We start from the raw sequence: 20,818 nt of genomic DNA, 5'->3' as shown, positions 1-20,818 counted from the left end.
AACTAAAAAATGTTTTTTTTTCCGTAATAAAGCAGCAAAATTGTATTCTACACAAAAATGACCATGCTGTAGCACTGTATCTGGTGAAAATGCCATTACCACTCCATTCATTGTATTGATAAGAAACCATAGCACATTTTGTTGATTTTGAACGCAGTCCATTTTCTGTACATAAAGTACATTTGTGTACAACAGACAATCAAGCATATCTAATATAATCTTACATGAAAGCAAACATACACTGCTCTAAAAAATAAAGGGAACACTAAAATAACACATCCTAGATCTGAATGAATGAAATAATCTTATTAAATACTGTTTTCTTTACATAGTTGAATGTGCTGACAACAAAATCACACAAAAATTATCAATGGAAATCAAATTGATCAACCCATGGAGGTCTGGATTTGGAGTCACCCTCAAAATTAAAGTGGAAAACCACACTACAGGCTGATCCAACTTTGATGTAATGTCCTTAAAACAAGTCAAAATGAGGCTCAGTAGTGTGTGTGGCCTCCACGTGCCTGTATGACCTCCCTACAACGCCTGGGCATGCTCCTGATGAGGTGGCGGATGGTCTCCTGAGGGATCTGGTAGAGCATGGCGTTTGCAACGCCAGGGTTGTGGGTTCGATAAAATAATGTATGTGCTAACTGTAAGTCGCTCTGGATAAGAGCGTCTGCTAAATGACTAAAATGTAATGTAATGTAATGGATCTCCTCCCAGACCTGGACTAAAGCATCCGCCAACTCCTGGACAGTCTGTGGTGCAACGTGGCGTTGGTGGATGGAGCGAGACATGATGTCCCAGATGTGCTCAATTGGATTCAGGTCTGGGGAACGGCGGGCCAGTCCATAGCATCAATGCCTTCCTCTTGCAGGAACTGCTGACAGCATTGTCTTGCATTAGGAGGAACCCAGGGCCAACAGCACCAGCATATGGTCTCACAAGGGGTCTGAGGATCTCATCTCGGTACCTAATGGCAGTCAGGCTACCTCTGGCGAGCACATGGAGGGCTGTGCGGCCCCCCAAAGAAATGCCACCCCACACCATGACTGACCCACCGCCAAACCGGTCATGCTGGAGGATGTTGCAGGCAGCAGAACGTTCTCCACGGCGTCTCCAGACTCTGTCACGTCTGTCACGTGCTCAGTGTGAACCTGCTTTCATCTGTGAAGAGCACAGGGCGCCAGTGGCGAATTTGCCAATCTTGGTGTTCTCTGGCAAATGCCAAACGTCCTGCACGGTGTTGGGCTGTAAGCACAACCCCACCTGTGGACGTCGGGCCCTCATACCACCCTCATGGAGTCTGTTTCTGACCGTTTGAGCAGACACATGCACATTTGTGGCCTGCTGGAGGTCATTTTGCAGGGCTCTGGCAGTGCTCCTCCTGCTCCTCCTTGCACAAAGGTGGAGGTAGCAGTCCTGCTCCTGGGTTGTTGCCCTCCTACGGCCTCCTCCACGTCTCGTGATGTACTGGCCTGTCTCCTGGTAGCGCCTCCATGCTCTGGACACTACGCTGACAGACACAGCAAACCTTCTTGCCACAGTTCGCATTGATGTGCCATCCTGGATGAGCTGCACTACCTGAGCCACTTGTGTGGGTTGTAGACTCCGTCTCATGCTACCACTAGAGTGAAAGCACCGCCAGCATTCAAAAGTGACCAAAACATCAGCCAGGAAGCATAGGAACTGAGAAGTGGTCTGTGGTCACCACCTGCAAAACCAGTCCTCTATTGGGGGTGTCTTGCTAATTGCCTATAATTTCCACCTGTTGTCTATTCCATTTGCACAACAGCATGTGACATTTATTGTCAATCAGTGTTGCTTCCTAAGTGGACAGTTTGATTTCACAGAAGTGTGATTGACTTGGAGTTACATTGTGTTGTTTAAGTGTTCCCTTTATTTTTTTGAGCAGTGTATTATATTCAGCACTGAGGACAATAGTTAATCTAGGATTTTCCAGAGGCATTTGACATTCTGATTCTTAAATGTCTTACCTCTTGGTGTCTAGTGGTTCTCACAGGGGTGAAAGTATTCGCTAATGTATTAAAAACGGCACTTTGCCGCTTAACAATTCCAATGACTGCAACTGGATTCTCTAAATGTAGTTTTTTTTTTTTTTTTTTTACATCACACGGGGGCTGGTTGCAAAACGTGTTGATATTGTTTTAGTTTGAGCCCAATAGATAATACAATATTCTTTATATTTTTTTACATTAGGGTTAGGATTTAGGGTTAGCCATTGTTTTTCATGTCAAAATTTGACAGGATTAGGCTTGAGCTAATCCTTGATCTCTCTTGGTTTAGTCAGTCTTTTATTATGTGTTCAATCAATATGCAGAATAAACAGCATTGAACAAATGACAAATGCTTTGTAAGCGCTCATCCATATTACATGATAATCAATAACACACATGCTGATCAATAACAAAGTATATTCATAGTACTCAACCTAAAAGTTGATGTGATAGTTATGCAATGCAGACAAATAGTAATCTTCTTTGAGGTTAATGTCTCTTGATTTTGTATGATTCCCAACCCCACCCAATAAAAGACTCAGGGTGTATCAAGATAGATTTTACTCAACAACCACCAGTTAAACATTTGTTATAATAGGACGAAGTGAGATTCGTCTTTTGTTCTATATTCCTTCAAAAAAACATACTTTCATAAAGGTCAGACCTTCAATGGATTCACGTAGGGCAGGTTTCTCTTTTTTTGCATTTTCATTGTTGGACATAAAATACTAAAAACACCAGGAAATCAGCTCCAAGTGATTTTAATTTTGGAAATCTGTTCCCAAGTATTCCCACGCTAAATAGAGAGACACGTAATAGTATACAAATGTAATCAAGGTTTGAAATGATTATGTTTTAGTCAAATATATGTTTGTGATTCTTGCGGTCAATTTGCAGTCTACAAATGATTTGTAATTATGTTCTGGCCCCCCCGACCATCCGCTCAAGAACAAAATTGTCCCGCGGCTGAAACTAGTTGATGATCCCTGACGTAGGGTAAAGTGTTCTGAAGTATATGATTTAATGTAGTAAAAAGTAAGAAGAAACTGTGTTACAGGTTGGCCATCAAGAGGACATCCTCAACTTGAGGACTTTGTTCAGGTAGCCTAGGCTACTCTCGGCTCCCATTTACTGAGCAGTTAGAACGTCTCAGCCCTGAAACCTTGAGTTGAGTTCATTAAGGCATGCAACAAAATTATTTATTTTAAACGTTTTGCAACAGAAAACGAAAAAAATACAGTTTCATTTTGGACAAGTCCAGGTAGCCCCTCCCTGTTTCAGTCCGTTTTCCTACATTTGATGCCTAATGAACACGACCCTGCTCATCCTCAGGTCACACCAAAATGGCTTCTGATTCGTGATCGATCGATGGTCTGCGTGTCGTCTTCACAATCAATGAACAAGCAGCAAGTCAACTTTTGAGTGAATGGAATGTCAACAACTATGTTCCACATAGCTACTGTATGTCCTCGAAAGGCATTGGCTCAGTCTCCTCCTTGTTTTCCTAAATGAACTCCAGACCCTCATACTTCACGTCTCCTATCTTGGTTTCAGGTAACAGGATCTGGCCGTCCAGTGTGAATGCCATGATGTACGAGGCGATTTTCCCAGCGTCCTCCTCCGACTTGAGAGCCACGACGATCTGATCGTCCGTGTTCGGGACAAACTTGAAGGAGGAGAAGCCGTGCGTGGGGTTGTGCGGGCCCACCCGGTTCACGGTGACGTCCTCGAAGTCCGGCGAGCAGCTGAGGACGAGGTTGGTGGCGCGGCGCTCGTCGGCCGTCTCATCGTAGCGCTCTTTGCTAGCGCGGCGTGGGAGGAAGAACCAGCGCTGCAGGCTGTCGCTCCACGCGGCCGACTCGTGGATCAGGTAACCTGGGGACAGAATGTCATGAGAATCTGAATATCATAAAGAATGCTAATAGTTTGCATGGATAGCATATACAGTTAGAGTTAACACAGTTAGCATAGCTTTTGCAGTTAACGTTAGCATTTGCAACCCTGCAGCTCTCACCTGGAGGTTCGATCCCAGCTGCGGACCTCAGGAGGTTGTACTTGGGGACCCAGTTCTGGTGCTGCACGTCACCCCGATGGCCCACCACCTTTACCCACTCTGGGTTGTTGTTGACTACCTCCCCCGTGGTGGTGGTCCACTCTTTCCCCAGGCCACCCACGTACAAGTGCTCGTCCTTCACCGCTAGCCACTCGGCCTTGAACCCTGACAGAGGGAAACAGAGGGTCATGGGGACACACGTCAATATTTTATGATTCACTGAACTACTGTACAGACCTTTTGAATGCACTAAAGAGTAAAAAGTAGTTAAGAGAAATATACTCTCTCACTTGTGGCTCACTTGTGGCTTATAAAGGACACATACACTGAGTGAACAAAACATTAGGAACACCTGCTCATTCCATGACATAGACTGACCAGGTGAATCCAGGTGAAAGCTATGATCCCTTATTGATGTCACTTGTTAAATCCACTTCAATCAGTGTAGCTGAAGGAGAGGAGACATGTTAAAGAAGGATTTTTAAGCCTTGAGACATTTGAGACATGGATTGTGTATATGTGCCATTCAGAGGGTGAATGGGCAAGACAAAAGAATGAAGTGCCTTTGAATGGGGTATGGTAGTAGGTGCCACAGGTTTGTGTCAAGAACTGCAACGCTGCTGGGTTTTTCATGCTCAACAGTTTCCAGAGTGTATCAAGAATGGTCCACCACCCAAAGGACATCCAGCCAACTTGACACAACTGTGGGAAGCATTGGAGTCAACATTGGCCAGCATCCCTGTGGAACAACTTGTAGAGTCCATGCCCCAATGAATTGAGGCTGTTCTGAGGGCAAAAGAGGGTGCAATTCAATATCAGGAAGGTGTTCTTAATGTTTTGTACACTCAGTGTTTACAAATGAGAATGAGATCCAACAAATTCCATTGCCAAGGTCGTGGTCTACCCCAGATGAGGTTCTTCAACACACCCCTTCGAGTAACTAAGCAGATTAAATTCCAAATCTGCCTGCCTGGTCTACACAGTGAGACACTCACACAATCCCAAATCGACCCCTAACCCCTACTCCATATTCACTTATGGAGATCTGAGAGGATTAAATAGGTGTAAGCAATATGGTGAAAATTCCATCTACCCTATCAGAAGCAAGGTGAAGCAATTACCATATAGCTTATACCTATTCAAGCCTCTCAGATCTAAAGGAGTGCCTAAGAAGAATGGGTTAGGGGTCGATTCAGCACTTGAATTTGGCCCATCTGCCTCACTGACCTTTGGAGACGGAGCCGTCCCCGTCGGGGAGGATGACCCAGGGCACAGCCTTGCTGCCGTCGATGTGGTAGACCACGCCCGTTCGGTCGTCCACGCTGTACAGCTTCCCGTTGAACACCACCAGCTCTGACAGCTCCATGCCCCGGCCCTTCTCCGCCAGGTGGCTCTCCAGCAGCACCCTCTCCGCGTCCCATTCCACGGCCACCTTGTTGCCGCTCTCTGACACCAGCAGGTGGCCCCGGCGCATGTAGCTGAACCACGTCAGCTTCTTGTCGCTGCGAGAGTCCGTGTCCAGGTCGGCAATCACCCCTATGCGGTAGCGCGTTCCCTGCGCCGTCCGCTCGGGGGTGCTGAGCGGGTAAGTGTCATTGTAGCGGTCGGCCACCTCGCTCACAGCCATCCCCATGTGGCCGGACTTCCAGTTGCGGGAGCTGGGGGCCTGGGAGTGGGAGCCTGGGTTCAGGTGCATGTAGAGGAGGACCAGGGCCAGGGACAGGGCCAGGGCCAGGGCTACGATGGCCCTCAAATTTAGGCGGAATCTGGAGTCCGTGGTGTTGGTCATGGAGGCCAACATGGGAAGTCCTCCGACTGAGATGCGCAGGGGGTTCATAGACGGATCATTCTGGTCCAGTTGGGTGTAGCCTGGGGAAACAGGCATGGGGGAGGGACCTGAAAGGTTAGAGAGAGGAGAATGGAGGGGTCAGAGGTCTGATTTTTGAGGGAGAAGTTGTGCTCCTCAGCACCGGGAGAATCGCAATTGCATTTCCTTGATTCCTCATGTCCTCTCTCCTCGCCACCCACTCACCTCACTTCACATACACTAGTATTGTAGTTATGACTTAGGACTAGATCCTTTAGACAATCAGTGTTGCAGTGTCTCATGACTCTAAATCATCATGCTTATCACAGTGCCATTTTGAGTGACATATAGCAGCTTTAGAATCTGACGGCACTATGTCAACCCCACAACCGTTGAATACCTCCTTGAAGACGCCACATGGATTAGGTGTTTTGATTGAACATTTATGTTAAGTCTTTCACAAGAGACTACTGTAATATCATTTCCATCAGTGAAACACCAAATCAGAGCATAGACATTCATAAAAAATATATTATGTGTGAGATTTCACACCAGACAACAGTATACAATACACACCAGCTTCATTCAGATCCAGCTTGCCTGTAAATAATCTCTGCTCACATGTTCAGCCAACGACGTCCTTCTTCAAGCCTAACCTCTTTCCATATATCAGACCACTGAAACAACACTAGCTTTCAGATCCTGAAGAGAATGTCTATGTACAACCAATGAGCATCCCACAGATCAGCTCTGCTGTGAAGGAGGAAGAAGTGGTAGCTACAGGTGAGACCAATAGAAGCTGGCCACAGGTGTGCAGGCAGTGTGTCGACGTGGAGCCTGGGAGTGGCCCATTCAGGGACATAAAATGGGACAATATGTGGTGGTGAACAGGTAAAGCAGGAAAGGTAGCAAGTAGGCACCCGGAAACCACCCCACAACCTTGCCACTCAAAACCACACTCTCAGTCAGATGAGGGTGTTCAAAAACTAACCTACTTTTAGAATAATTTGTCCAACAATCGGTCAACAGGTAGAGTAGAATCTTTATTATCCCAGAGGGGCCTAATCTTAGTAGCAAATCTCATGTGTGTTTACCAGATACTCAATCAACATCACTCATGAGAGAGATAGCCAACAGGCGACAGAATAAGGCAATGCAATCCTGCCTACGTTTTGGTATATCTAAATAAGAAACTGATTGCCCCAGCATTATCGGTGGCTTTTGTTGATAGTATCTGGCTCCATGCATCTGAAAAAATAAATTCTACACTCAATGTAGCCTAAATCTTGCCTGACGGCTCAAACTGAATTATTCCGCTGCTCTGTTCGCTATATATTCTTCAGTCTGAGACTGGCATCGTTTACGTCGTTTGTGGTGACGTCAAAATGAGGGGTGTTGAACAAAACAAAGTAATCCGCCATTGGATCATCTCTAACCAATCAGAGTAGCAAAGCCAATGACGAATTTTCAAACCTCTGCTTTACTCACGAGTGTTCTGACTCTGGCCCAACTCATTGGTTTCTGGGACCAATCAGAACTGTTAGAATGTTTTTAGTTCTGTCCTTGTCTATTAATGTTCTGTATTATTTCATGTTCTGTGTGGACCCCAGGAAGAGTAGCTGCTGCTTTTGCAACAGCTAATGGGGATCCTAATAAAATACCAATACCATTCTAGAAATCGTCATGGGAGGTACTCAGATCTAGACTCATTGCGGAGAAGAAACAAATGTCTGTGGGCGTGGCGTAGCATTTGCCCGGAGTAAGGAGTTTGAGTAGCCACGCAAGCCTAAATGTTAACTGAAAAATCTCAAATGTGAATCGGGGTGAAAGGCAGCATCGGCATCGAATGAAACATCTATTTTAAACGCGCTCTCAGAAATACACCAACATGTGCGCCCTAAAAATATTTTATTTGTGACCTCGGTTCCAGGAGCGACGCATCCTGTGACCAGGGCATCATTTCTCTAAAGCCAGCAGCAGCAGCCCCTCTTCTGCTCAAAGGCTCTTTCATACCAGGGCTGTAACCAGGGCCCCCGGCCACACAGAACTCCATTATGACACCCTGAGGCCCTCTGCTCTGTGGCAGACTGTCCTCTCTGGCATGCTAGTCTAACACACATACACACAGGCATGCACACAGCAGCTGGTTGAAACTAAATCACCAGAAAACAGATTGTTGTTTGTGCACCCACACTAAGAAGTGCCTGAGGTCCGAGCATGTAGGTTCACAAACACACGGCATCCATTACAGGGTAAGGTATCTGTGATGGATGGAATCCCAACTAGAGACTACAGAGACATCACACACTATAGAACATATTTCCAACATGTCTCTCCTCTAGCCTGGTCCCAGATCTGTTCAATAGAACATATTTCCAACATGTCTCTCCTCTAGCCTGGTCCCAGATCTGTTCATATTTCCAACATGTCTCTCCTCTAGCCTGGTCCCAGATCTGTTCATTAGAACATATGTCCAACATGTCTCTCCTCTAGCCTGGTCCCAGATCTGTTCAATAGAACATATCTCCAACATGTCTCTCCTCTAGCCTGGTCCCAGATCTGTTCGGGCTCTATAGCAAACTCCTATGATCGTTGTCATGCCATACATAGGAGTAGGTGAAGTATAGGAAAGACAGCACAAACTGATCTGGGACCAAGCTACCTCTTCTCCATATAGCACCTCACAACAAACTCCTCAAATCACAGAGTCAAAGGGCCGTGCAGGATCTGCCGTCACTGAAACAAACAAGAGCTGTGGTGGTATGGAGTTACCCTTTCTCCTCCTCCGTCCTGAACGCTGGACGACTGTCATCTCAATTCCACATCCACGCCTCGTTCCATACTGTCAGTTCTGTAACCTCTAGTCTGGCCTCGTTCCATACTGTATGTTCTGTAGCATCTAGTCTGGCCTCGTTCCATACTGTCAGTTCTGTAGCCTCTAGTCTGGCCTCGTTCCATACTGTATGTTCTGTAGGCTCTAGTCTGGCCTCGTTCCATACTGTATGTTCTGTAGGCTCTAGTCTGGCCTCGTTCCATACTGTATGTTCTGTAGCCTCTAGTCTGGCCTCGTTCCATACTGTCAGTTCTGTAGACTCTAGTCTGGCCTCGTTCCATACTGTATGTTCTGTAGCATCTAGTCTGGCCTCGTTCCATACTGTATGTTCTGTAGCCTCTAGTCTGGCCTCGTTCCATACTGTCAGTTCTGTAGCCTCTAGTCTGGCCTCGTTCCATACTGTATGTTCTGCTGACAACGTTTCTATAATTCAACATGACAACGAATGATAGGCTAAAGAGTTGGCTACAGAACATACAGTATGGAACGAGGCCAGACTGACATCATTCTCTATAAGGATATAGCAAGCATTTCTGAAACTGTCTGTTTGAGATACAAGTTTGAGGTGGGTTTTTTAAAGGTATTTTTCTTCAATTTATGCTTTGGCCACAAATACGAGTATAGGATGAGTCAACAACATTATTTGGGTATGAGGTAACAGAATATGAACTTTTAAAAGTGAGATTTTCAAATAAATATGAATTTGAGAATTTCACCCATCTCAGGATAAAGCAATGGAGAAAGTTAGTTACACACAGATATCGGTTCTAATTGTAAACCACTCAGTCTCTTAGCAGATTTTCAAAGAAAGGCAACGTGCATAAACGGTCTTCAACAGCCATATAATGGACTTTCGAGCAACAAAGTCCATTAGGTTATATGCCATTAAAGGACACAGGTGTGTCAAGACCATAAATGGTTGACTGTGACTGCTGTAGGGCAGGGGTTGCAGAATGAGCATAGCCTAACTGTTTTCTGCCTTTCAACTGAGCATACCATGTGATGGTACCTGCTGGTAGCAAATTCAGGGGTAGCCCTGACCAGGACTCGAACTCTGGTCCAGCTACTCAACAATTTAGCTGTTAGGCCTAGAGATCCGAACCTCTTGACGAGGTCGCTAGGTCATTAACCTAGGGTAGCAACATTGGTACATTGTGGGAGGCATCCCGTCTGTCTAGAGACTACTAGGTGATTGGTTAAGGTCACTACAATAGGTAGGCCTAGTTGTTTCAAGTTCTTTTTGATTGCCATAGTTTATGCATTTACATTGTTTTGAATTCATTCTGCTGTGGATAAATGGTGTATGACAATATTCACATTCAAGCATTCACTAATCAAAGTAAGTCTATATCTTCCTACTGATGTATCACCTGGTCTTTTGCATTCCTGCATTTATAAATGACAAGACACTGTTTTTACCTACAGTGCTGTGATCATGTGGTTGGTTTATAATGGGTTTTACAACAGTGTTGGACTGGCAGACTTCTACTGGTATTGCACCTGTATGATAACGTCCCCTACAGTGAGCACTGAGCAACGCTGGTGGACGACAGATACACTACATGGCCAAAAGTATGGACACCTGCTCGTCCAACATCTCATTCCAAAGTCATGTGCATTAATAAGGAGTTGGTCACCCCTTTGCTGCTATAACAGCCTCCACTTTTCTGGGAAGGCTTTCCACTAGATGTTGGAACATTGCTGCAGGGACTTGCTTCCATTCAGCCACAGGAGCATTAGTGAGGGTCGGGCACTGATGTTGGGCAATTAGGCCTGGCTCGCAGTCGGCGTCCAATTCATCCCAAAGGTGTTCAATGGGGTTGAGGTCAGAGCTCTGTGCAGGCTAGTCAAGTTCTTCCACACAGATCTCAACAAAGCATTTCTGTATGGACCTCGCTTTGTGCACAAGGGCATTGTCATGCTGAAACAGGAAAGGGCTTTCCCCAAACTGTTGCCACGAAGTTGGAAGCACAGAATTGTCTAGAATGTCATTGTATGCTGTAGCACTAAGATTTCCCTTCACTGGAACTACGGGGCCTAGCCCGAACCATGAAAAACAGCCCTAGACCATTATTCCTCCTCCACCAAACTGGCACTATGCATTGGGGCATTACTGTTCTCCTGGCATCTGCCAAACCCAGATTCGTCCATCGGACTGCCAGATGGTGAAGCGTGATTAATCACTCCAGAGAACATGTTTCCACTGCTCCAGAGTCCAATGGCGGCGAGCTTTACACCACTCCAGCCGATGCTTGGCAATGTGCATGGTGATCTTAGGCTTGTGTGACACTGTTCAGCCATGGAAACCCATTCCATGAAGCTCCCGACAAGCATTTCTTGTGCTGACATTGCTTCCAGAGGCAGTTTGGAACTTGGTAGGGAGTGGAGTGTTGCAACCACATGCTATGTGCTTCAGCACTCGGCAGTCCCCCTACCACTTCGCAGCGGAGCCATGCTCCTAGATGTTTCCACTTCACAATAACAGCACTTACAGGGGCAGCTCTAGTAGGGCAGAAATTTGACAATTGACTTGTTGGAAAGGTGGCATCCTATGACGGTGCCACGTTGAAAGTCACTGAGCTCTCCAGTAAGGCCAATCTACTGCCAATGTTTGTCTATGGAGATTGCATGGCGGTGTGCTCGATTTTATACAGCAATGTCAGCAACGGGTGTGGCTGTAATAGCCACACCTGTCAGCAACGGGTGTGGCTGTGATAGCCGAATCCACTAATTTGAAGGGGTGTCCACATACCTTTGTATATATACTGTATTTTAAAACACATGTCAACTCGAGCCTCCATCACCGCACTACCGACAGATTAGTGAGTAGGCCTAATTCGAACACGAAAAAGGGAAGTACATGTGACAACATATGAGCGCTCCTGCTTAACTAGGATATGTTCTAGAATTGTCGGATAATATTGAATAAAGGCTACACGAAGCTTCATGAATGTTAGAACGATACTCACTACAAGTGATATGTCGCCAAATGATAGTCCGATAATGGTTTGATAAGCCACAACACAGCTTCGTTTAAATCTAGGCTACAGTGTTTTGTCTCCATCGTTCGCATCATCAGGGAAACCATGGGCTACTTCCTTGTTCAGTGACACTATAAAATAAGTCCCGCCCAGTCAGCGAAAACTACCTAGCCTACGAATTGAAACGCATTCAGGATTACTATGCGCTGCTTGCGTAAACTGTGGATGAAAGTGTTACAATGTTGCAGTTGTTTGCAACATTGTGACTTTCATTGCAATGCAGGTGCAACAGAACATCTAAAACCATTGGCCGTGTTTGAGAGGATCAAAAATCGTATTGTAACTGGGTAAATTAAGACTGACTGATGAGTAGTTATTTATGATTCAAGGTTTTTGTAGATCAGTCAGTCGGTAGTCGCCTGCAATGTCGAAGAAGCTCATGTCCATGATTGCAGTGACGGTGCAAGACTACAAATGCTACTCACTGTATGTTAGTAGTGAAAGGTTCCTGGCATTGACAAACATAGAAAAATTAACAAGAGTCATGGGATGTTTACGTTGCACAATGTCTGTGTTTTCAGTAAGCTCAGCGTCCAATGTGAAACATAATAACTAGAGGTGACACACAGGGCCCACCCAGAGAGAACACAAATCGCCTTACTAGTTCTAGTAGTAAACCTTATTTATATACTTTTCACCAGCTCCTTTACTCTTCCTCCTTAGCGGCTGCTCAAATATTTGCCTTTGGAATACACCCTTTTGAAAAAAATACAAATACATGGACAGTCTGCAAACGGGAAAAGTCTTTATTTGGCAAAGGTGTGGTAGGTTTTTATATAAGGCACTTTGTGCAAGAGACTGCAAAGCCTCTCAGTACAATCTTGAAACCCAAGACAGAGAGCATAATAAGTGGTGAGAACACTTCATCAGAGAGGGCGTGAATAAATTAGCTTGTACCATATATGTCGTTTTTGATGAAGGTTCTTAGTCTGGTATGGAAGTGATTGTCACGTCCAGGAGGATTAAAAGGCATAGGAGGTCATTTACAAAACAATTTTCAATCGAATACCATCACAATGCTGCCTGAGGAAGACTAGTAGTCAAAACACGTTGCAGTTGTGCGTCCTAATGTAGTATGCTGACTGCTCCCATATGTATTATTTTGTAAATATATTCTGTTAATAGTTTATTGCAACGTACTGGCCACCTACTCGTCTTCTTTGAATGGAATACCATTACAATTCAATATACTGTATATATTACCTATTAGATGGTATTTTGTTAAACTCATCTATGAGAATTCTGATATGAGTTTGTCCGAAAAGGTGTGTGCCGGGGAAAAGAACACTCCAGAACTGAATAAAACCTTTCCAAGGCACGTCCGGGAATAGATGAAGTTTGGAGGCAAACAAGTTGAGGAGAGGGCCTTCCTGATACTAAACAACACACACCCTCGTTTACCAAATATATTACACACTTGTTTGAAACTACAATAAAACATTTTTTTTTGAAAAAGGGTTAACATGACCTGGGAGCAGGGAAATTACATTAAAATGAAAAAAATACATAACACATTTGCTATCCAATGCACACAAGAAAAACTTTACGGCTGGTTTCCCGGACCAAGATTAATAAACCTATTCCTGGACGAAAATCTACTTTTAATGGAGATTTTCCATTAAGCGTAAGTCCAGGAGTAGACTTAAACTGGGCGCGGAAAATTGGCCCTAGTGAGTTTAGTGGTTGTTTTTAAAGCACTGATATACAGTAGTTGTTAAGGGTAGCATTTTTCAGACAATGCACCCATTATTGGGATAAACAAAGTATGGGTTTGCAGAGAAAATAAACAGAAACAGTACGCATTTGTCAATAATTTAGCAATACACTTGATTTCTAAATATATGGCAATTAGTTCTGATATCCTGGGCTGGCTATAACTTTGAACTACATTGAAATTCTCAAAAGGTATTTGTATATGCACTATACCATATAACTGGATTAGGCAGCATAGAAAAATAACTTTTTGTGTCCATAGCATAGCATAGCCTCATTATTTGCAATCCAAAGCAACGTTCCCAGCCCCAGCGACATATGTTTTAGTGTTTTGATCTGAACTTCAGTGTCCACATGACTGCATTACATATGTTTCAAGACAAACAGTACAGAGAAGAACAGAAACATAACATATGACAGTTACCTCAAGTGAATCTCATATTTTTCCATGGCATTCTAGGTTTTACCCTAGTAACAGTTTTCCTTAGAAGCTCAGCTCAGGCACTCTAGTTGTATGTATAAAAATGCAGCAAAATATCCATTCACAACCTAAACTACAATATGAATACCAACTTAAATCATGTCAACACACCCTTCATTATGCAAGCGCAACACCAGCTATGACTTAAACAGTTAGGTAAAGGAGGGGACCAGTGGAGTGCAGAGATCAGTCCACATAGCTGAGGCACCATAGCCTGGTCCCAGATCTTTTTGTGTTTGGTATGACAATGACTATAGGAGTTGGCAAGACAGCATAAACAGATCTGGAACCAGGCTACAGGCACCAATGGCAACTTAAAAACATCCTCCCCCCAAATCTGGTCAATGGCTCAGTCCCTCAGTAAGACGGGGGCTGGTATGGTGCTGGATGCTCTTGGTTTTGGGGGGTGAAAGGGGACTGCTGGTAGCCCTCTGGCCCACTGGTGGGGTATGCGGGATAGGCGGAGGTGGCTGGGTAAGGGGTGCTGTAGTCATTGGCTGGGTCTGTGTAGCCCAGGTCAATGTCACTCACTCCTTGGCGGTATCTTGTATGAGCAAATGTAGTCAATAGAGCCTGTGAGAGAGGAAAGATTGGTAAATACGTTTTTTTAAATCCCATAACGTGTCACAAAGTGCTTATACAGAAACCCAGCCTAAAACCCCAAACAGCAAGCAATGCAGATGTAGAGCATTATGTGCATGTTACAATTACTGCCAGAGAGTGCTATGTGTAAGCTAAGTAGAATATTCTAGAATGCCTGGTGTGCTGCCGCATGCACACTTGATAGCTGGACAAGAGACAGAGTAATGAATCCTGACTGGCAGCCTCATCAGTGATTAGCCTCTCTCTGTAGTTATATGTGAATGTGTCTGAAATGCTATGCTACAGTATCTAAGCTAGGTACAGTTCCAAATGTATAGCTGTATTATCACTGTTAATTTGTACATGTATTCTCCTTCCTTATAGAACCACAAAGATTACTTCTATGTTGTGTGTGTGTGTGTGTGTGTGGTGGTGACCAAGAGATAGTAAACCTCTGGATATGGACACATCTGCCTTGTTCTTGCCTGACAGCCTGTAGCGAGACACAACCCTAACAATCAGCATTAATTACTAGCGGGTTCACTGCCAACCGCTCAGACGAGCTCCAGCTAGCAGTTTCAAATAGAGAGAGACAGAGAGAGCAAAAGAGAGAGAGAGCAATAGAGAAAGAGAGGAGAGAAAGAGGGATATAGAGAGAGAGGAGAGAAAGAGGGATAGAGAGAGAGAGCAATAGAGAAAGAGAGGGGGGAGAGAGAAAGAGGGATAGAGAGCAGCTCACCCAAGTGACAATGGAGAGGAAGGAGAAGGCCACTACAGCTCGGGCGGCGTCGGCAGAGATCTCTACTGCTTTGGTGGTGTGAGACCACTGATTGGCCAGGACACAGAAGCAGATGAACCAGAACAACGTCCACACTCCTGACAGGAGACAGAGGAGGGAAAGTAAAGGTTATGTTAACACTTCCTACGAATACCCGCTTCATATTGCATTATAAGTGCATTTATAACGCCTTATGAGCAATGCGTAATGCATTACAATGCACAACACTATGAGTGTAGTTATAGATGTTTATAAGCAGTGCACCTTTAGTACCTATGTCGTTAAGTATAGTGAATTATGCATGGCATATAAGGCATTATAAACCTGTTTGTAATGCATTATTAGGAAGCTAGGCTATTCATAGGAAGTGTTGGCAAGATTATCGTTAAAAAATCTGACCAGAAGTGTCAGTTCTGGGTGCCAAACTACAGCCTTACAGATTTAGCATTGGAAGTATCACCAAAAAAATCCCCCTAACCGGAGAAGATCAAATCGCCAGTGACAATGTTCTTCCTCTCTTTAGCGTTGCTGATCTGAGGGAAGTAGGCGTCCAGAACGATGAAGATGACGCAGGCGAGAAAGGCCAAAATTCCGATACCCACTCCGAAGCCGCAGGCGCTATCATTCCCGTTGAACATGCATTCGGCGTCAGGTTTGTTCGGAGGGTTGACATAGCCTTCTCCAGTGATCGTCGCAAACACCACTATGGAAAAGAGCTGAAAATACAAAAACATGTCTGTTAGAACACCTTGGGGTCCGTCACATAGGCCTATAATCTTATTATCATATAAGACACGTTGTACTAGGTGTAGCACAGTGTTAGTTAGAAAACCTGTAACCAATCACATGGTGAAATACAAAATTACAGTATGCCCTGGGGGAAAAAACATGAAAGGTAATGTCTGGAGGGATGGGTAACGGTAGAGGATAACTTCAGGGGGAGTGTGTTCGAGTTCAAGTTTTATTGTCACATGCACAAGTACAGTGAAATGTTTAACTTTCATCAAAAAATAATTTAATTTAAATATGCCATTTAGCAGACGCTTTTATCCAAAGCGACTTACAGTCATGCGTGCATACATTTTTTGTGTATGGGTGGTCCCGGGGATCGAACCCACTACCTTAGCGTTACAAGCGCCGTGCTCTACCAGCATCACTACAGACCCGGGTTCGATCCCAGCCTGTGTTGCAGCCGGCCGTGACCAGGAGACCCATGAGGAGGCGCATAATTGGCCCAGCGTCGTTGGGGTTAGGGGAGGGTTTGGCCGGCCGGGATGTCCTTGTCCCATCGCGCTCTAGCGACTCCTGTGGCGTGCTGGGCGAATGCACACTGACTTCGGTCGCCAGTTGTAAAGTGTTTCAAGGTGAATATAGGAGAAACGTGATCAGTTGTGCACTTATTATTATTTATTTTTTTAACTTGGATCATCATTGAAAAACGTGGGAGTAGTTTTGTGTGTGTGTGGTCCCCTAAGTGGCTGATATCTGGGGCTCTGGCCCAGGGGTTTAATGTCATGCACTCCACACCAACATGGCGGCTCTGCACAGGCTTTGACCTAACGCTTTATGAAGCCAACCTTTAGCGGATGTGGACAGCCTTATGAAGCCGACCTGTAGTGGATGTGGGCAGCATTATGAAGCCGACCTGTAGTGGATGTGGACAGCCTTATGAAGCCGACCTGTAGTGGATGTGGGCAGCATTATGAAGCCGACCTGTAGTGGATGTGGGCAGCATTATGAAGCCGACCTGTAGTGGATGTGGCCAGCCTTATGAAGCCAACCTGTAGTGGATGTGGACAGCATTGTGAAGCCGACCTGTAGTGGATGTGGACAGCATTGTGAAGCCGACCTGTAGTGGATGTGGACAGCGTTATGAAGCCGACCTGTAGTGGATGTGGACAGCATTATGTGGAACTTCCATCCTCTCAGGCCAGGGGCACAATGTATGAATTTATGGTTAGATCAGAATTACCGGCCTCCCGAATGGCGCAGCGGTCTAAGGCACTGCATCGCAGTGCTAGAGGCATCACTACAGACCCGGGTTCGATCCCAGCCTGTGTTGCAGCCGGCCGTGACCGGGAGACCCATGAGGAGGCGCATAATTGGCCCAGCGTCGTTGGGGTTAGGGGAGGGTTTGGCCGGCCGGGATGTCCTTGACCCATCGCGCTCTAGCGACTCCTGTGGCGTGCTGGGCGAATGCACACTGACTTCGGTCGCCAGTTGTAAAGTGTTTCCTCCGACACATTGGTGTGGCTTCCGGGTTAAGCGAGCAGTGTGACAAGAAGCAGTGCGGCTTGGCAGGTTCGTGTTTCAGAGGACGCGTGGCTCTCGACCTTCGCCTCTCCAGAGTCCGTACGGGAGTTGCAGCGATGGGACAAGACTGTAACTACCAATTGGATATCATGAAAAAGGGGTAACAAATATTTGGTTCAGAATCACTGTTATAATCATTGGCCAGTACGGAGAAAGCCACAAGTCCAAATCCCTATTTCCATCCATGGCTAATTTAGGAAAGGGATTATTTTAGCTAGCTAGCCACCGGAGGACAACGGCACAACGACTTGCAACAATTCAAGTTTTTTTTCTGTCAATTACTTTTGGTTAGTGTGAAGCCAAATCCAAACTGGCTTCCCTTGCGTGTGCCAGGACCATTCACAGTTGAGCTCAATGCTGATTGACTATTACTTTATTTTATTACCTTGCATTCAATGATATGGCCGGCAACAATGTAATACTCTTTTTGACCAGACAGCATCATATAGATGGCCTACATTTTAGTCATTAATTTTTCACACTGGCGCCCCGTGGGAATTGAACCCACAACCCTGGCGTTGCTAACGCCATGCTCTACCAACTGAGCTACATCCCTGCCGGCCATTCCCTCCCCATACCCTGGACGACACTGGGCCAATTGTGCGCCGCCCCATGGGTCTCCCGGTCGCGGCCGGCTACGACAAAGCCTGGATTCGAACCAGGATCTCTAGTGGCACAATTTTCATTCAATTCGTAAGCGCCTTAGACCACTGTGCCACTCGGGAGGATGCTTTCTCTGGTGAGATACATTTAGCCACTTACGAATTGAATGAAAATTGTGAGAGAGACGAAAGATAAATTATTTTCTTTGTTTCTTGGTCAATTTTTTGGGGAAGCCTGGCTTCCCTTAGCATCCATGAATACATGCCACTGTTGGACAGCTTACGACATGGGTGTCTCATGTGTAGCTTGAAATCCAGACCCGTTTTGTGCTGCTGTGTCATGTTTGGCATATGGCACAGAGTATTGGAATGTTAGCAGAAACAAACAGATCTCATGGGTGCCCTAGACCAACATCAAAAACAGATAGTATTGTATACTTTTCTATAACAGGGGTTGACATTAAGGGTTGGCCTATTGCCTGGGCAAGTGAACTGAGCAGTAGCATTTGCGTTGAGACAGCTCGCGGTTGCCCCAAAGGGTTTTTAAGTGAAAACACCCAAACTGGGGTTCCATGACCTGTATCCCATGATGATTTCCGATGGGAATCCAAATGGGACTTTTCCATACGGGCTTCATCTTAGCTAGCTCAGTGCATCCAATAGCCATCTCCTCTTGACATCGAACTGTATTGCAACATAAATTAATATGTTTTCCCCATTGAACTAAACACATTGTCTGTCTTATAATAATATAGCTAATTGCATACAAACAAATTGTCATCACAGCTATCCTTGCAAAACTGTTACAGGTGTAAGGAAGTTCATGGGATGACCGTCGTGTGGTGGATCTGTCAGACTGACAGTTGATCAGATAGTAGTTTAACGAACTTCTTCCACGTCATGGCTGCGAGCTAACGTTACAGCAGCAAACTACTGACATATGTAACTCAAAAATTGGCCTTTGGCAGGTTTACAACTAACATCATCAACAGGTGGCAAAACGCTTAGTTTGGTTGACACAGCTAATCTGGTCACGAGGAAATGTTCCCTGCTAGAACACAGCTGGAAAGCCTGCTAGTTAGCTAGCATTAGCCAAGTGTCATTGGCAACTTTTCCACAACTGCTACAACATCACAAACTAGAAAATAAGTCAACAACTCTTGCAGATGTTTTGCCTTCTTGCCTTGACGCGCAAAGCTTTTCCATAAAAATACAATACAATTGTGATGTGTACTGTAGTTAATCAGACAGCTAGCTATGGTTGCTAGTTAGACAGTTAGCACGCTGGCTTTCAACCTAGCGGAAATCACTCACCCAGCTCAAGATGCGGACTATGGTTTGAGGTTGTTTAATAAAGCTCATAAAATCGAAGGCACCTCCAGACAGCGAGGCCCCATAAGCACCAGATTCCATTTTATATGTTTTTTTATACCGATGAATATGTCCCAACTTCACCGAGAAAAGTACTATGCGCAGGTCTCACTTATGAAGTTGCAGTTCTTTGGTTTTGTTTTCACTGTCATTTCCTGAAAAGTTAAAGAACCGCCCCGACCATGACCACGTAATCTCTACGAAAACGTTTTCATTGGATTTATAATTGCTTCAAATAAATAGGCATACTGCTACTCTCACTGTGGCCTTTTGTTCGTAGTCTTCAATATTGCCACCTTATCACACATTTTCAAAAGGTTTGTACAACATAAATAGCTAATATTCTCTCTCTGTGTGTCTGTGTCCCCACAATCGCTTGTATCTTTAAAAAAAAACTTGTTATCACCTATTCGTTTTCACATACTTTAAAAAATAACCTGTAGGTTTATGTAGCCCACTGGTTGACATCATTGCGTTGTTCCTGTTTTACCTGCAAAAAAAATTGTGGAAGAGAGCAAGATAAACAATAATTCTGTCTATTGTGTATAAATATGTCATTAATCTTTATTGTCAAGGCTATTGTTCATCATTAAGACAGTGTTTGCAAAGATACACCCAGTGGTTTAAAGTACTTAAGTAAAAATACTTTAAAGTACTACTTAAGTAGTTTTTTGGGGTATCTGTACTTTACTTTTCTATTTATATTTTTGACAACTTTTACTTTTACTTCACTACATTCCTAAAGAAAATAATGTACTTTTTACTCCATACGTTTTCCCTGACACCCAAAAGTAGGATATGGCTTTTGATTGGGACACAGCCTGTGTATTGTGCTTTGGACATGAAAACATTGCATATTCACCACCAAATAGAAAACATTTATTTGTGTTGTTGTGAGGTCTGCATATCACAATATTTTAGATTCTCTAACTAATATCGTCTCAAAGAACTTCTATCATATCCCACTCCTGACAAACTCCATTCATAATGTAGGCCTACCACTAGATGACAGCAGAAGCACACATAAGGGATTCGTGCGTGTGAAAGACAGTTTATTATGGATTATAGAGTCACTTCATTTTATTATTTAGTGATGTGCCAATGCATTTCAATTGTCCACCACTGTAATGCAGGATTGCAATTAGAATGTTACATTGATGACAAACTGTTTAGAATGAATTTGACATTCATTAGCAAAAAATGTCGCACCATGAATACGCCAC

At 44.6% G+C, this 20,818-nt stretch overlaps 2 protein-coding genes across 5 annotated transcripts; both read right to left on the bottom strand.

Moving 5' to 3' along the window:
- Nucleotides 1–2,130: 2,130 nt before the first annotated feature.
- On the bottom strand, nucleotides 2,131–11,819 carry LOC311143922 (soluble calcium-activated nucleotidase 1-like). Of its 4 annotated transcripts, none has more exons than XM_084179803.1 (4): nucleotides 6,458–6,642; nucleotides 5,302–5,970; nucleotides 4,036–4,239; nucleotides 2,131–3,896 (listed from the first exon to the last, which is right to left on the bottom strand). In XM_084179803.1, exons 2-4 carry the CDS (start codon nucleotides 5,957–5,959, stop codon nucleotides 3,526–3,528), a joined length of 1,233 nt encoding a protein of 410 aa, XP_084035929.1. In that variant the 5' UTR covers nucleotides 5,960–5,970; nucleotides 6,458–6,642; the 3' UTR covers nucleotides 2,131–3,525. The 4 variants fall into 4 exon arrangements, with proteins under 4 accessions (XP_084035929.1, XP_084035928.1, XP_084035927.1 ...); XM_084179802.1 differs by lacking the exon at nucleotides 6,458–6,642 and adding an exon at nucleotides 11,684–11,819 and having other exon boundaries at nucleotides 2,137–3,896; XM_084179801.1 differs by lacking the exon at nucleotides 6,458–6,642 and adding an exon at nucleotides 8,654–8,707 and having other exon boundaries at nucleotides 2,137–3,896.
- Nucleotides 11,820–12,483: 664 nt separating this feature from the next.
- On the bottom strand, nucleotides 12,484–19,771 carry LOC311106123 (synaptogyrin-2-like). The gene is made up of 4 exons (XM_084148439.1): nucleotides 19,539–19,771; nucleotides 15,788–16,025; nucleotides 15,271–15,407; nucleotides 12,484–14,522 (listed from the first exon to the last, which is right to left on the bottom strand). The coding sequence occupies exons 1-4, from the start codon at nucleotides 19,635–19,637 to the stop codon at nucleotides 14,307–14,309; spliced, it is 690 nt and encodes a 229-aa protein (XP_084004565.1). The 5' UTR covers nucleotides 19,638–19,771; the 3' UTR covers nucleotides 12,484–14,306.
- Between the last annotated feature and the right edge of the window lie 1,047 nt (nucleotides 19,772–20,818).

Source organism: Coregonus lavaretus (assembly GCF_964263955.1).
Source record: "Coregonus lavaretus genome assembly, chromosome: 2".
Taxonomy (NCBI): Eukaryota; Metazoa; Chordata; class Actinopteri; order Salmoniformes; family Salmonidae; genus Coregonus; species Coregonus lavaretus.
Note: the sequence above shows the minus strand (reverse complement) of the source record. Positions and strands in the feature narration are given on the sequence as shown.

Coding starts and splice junctions, on each gene's coding strand:
- LOC311143922 (XM_084179801.1), bottom strand. CDS start 8,693: ATGACAGTCGTCCAGCGTTCAGGACGGAGGAGGAGAAAGG. Junction 4,240..5,301: donor GGACGGCTCCGTCTCCAAAG/GTCAGTGAGGCA, acceptor TCCCTCTGTCAG/GGTTCAAGGCCGAGTGGCTA. Junction 3,897..4,035: donor AGCTGGGATCGAACCTCCAG/GTGAGAGCTGCA, acceptor TTCTGTCCCCAG/GTTACCTGATCCACGAGTCG.
- LOC311106123 (XM_084148439.1), bottom strand. CDS start 19,637: ATGGAATCTGGTGCTTATGGGGCCTCGCTGTCTGGAGGTGCCTTCGAT. Junction 16,026..19,538: donor TAGTCCGCATCTTGAGCTGG/GTGAGTGATTTC, acceptor TTGTATTTTCAG/CTCTTTTCCATAGTGGTGTT. Junction 15,408..15,787: donor TGGCGATTTGATCTTCTCCG/GTTAGGGGGATT, acceptor GTCTCCTGTCAG/GAGTGTGGACGTTGTTCTGG.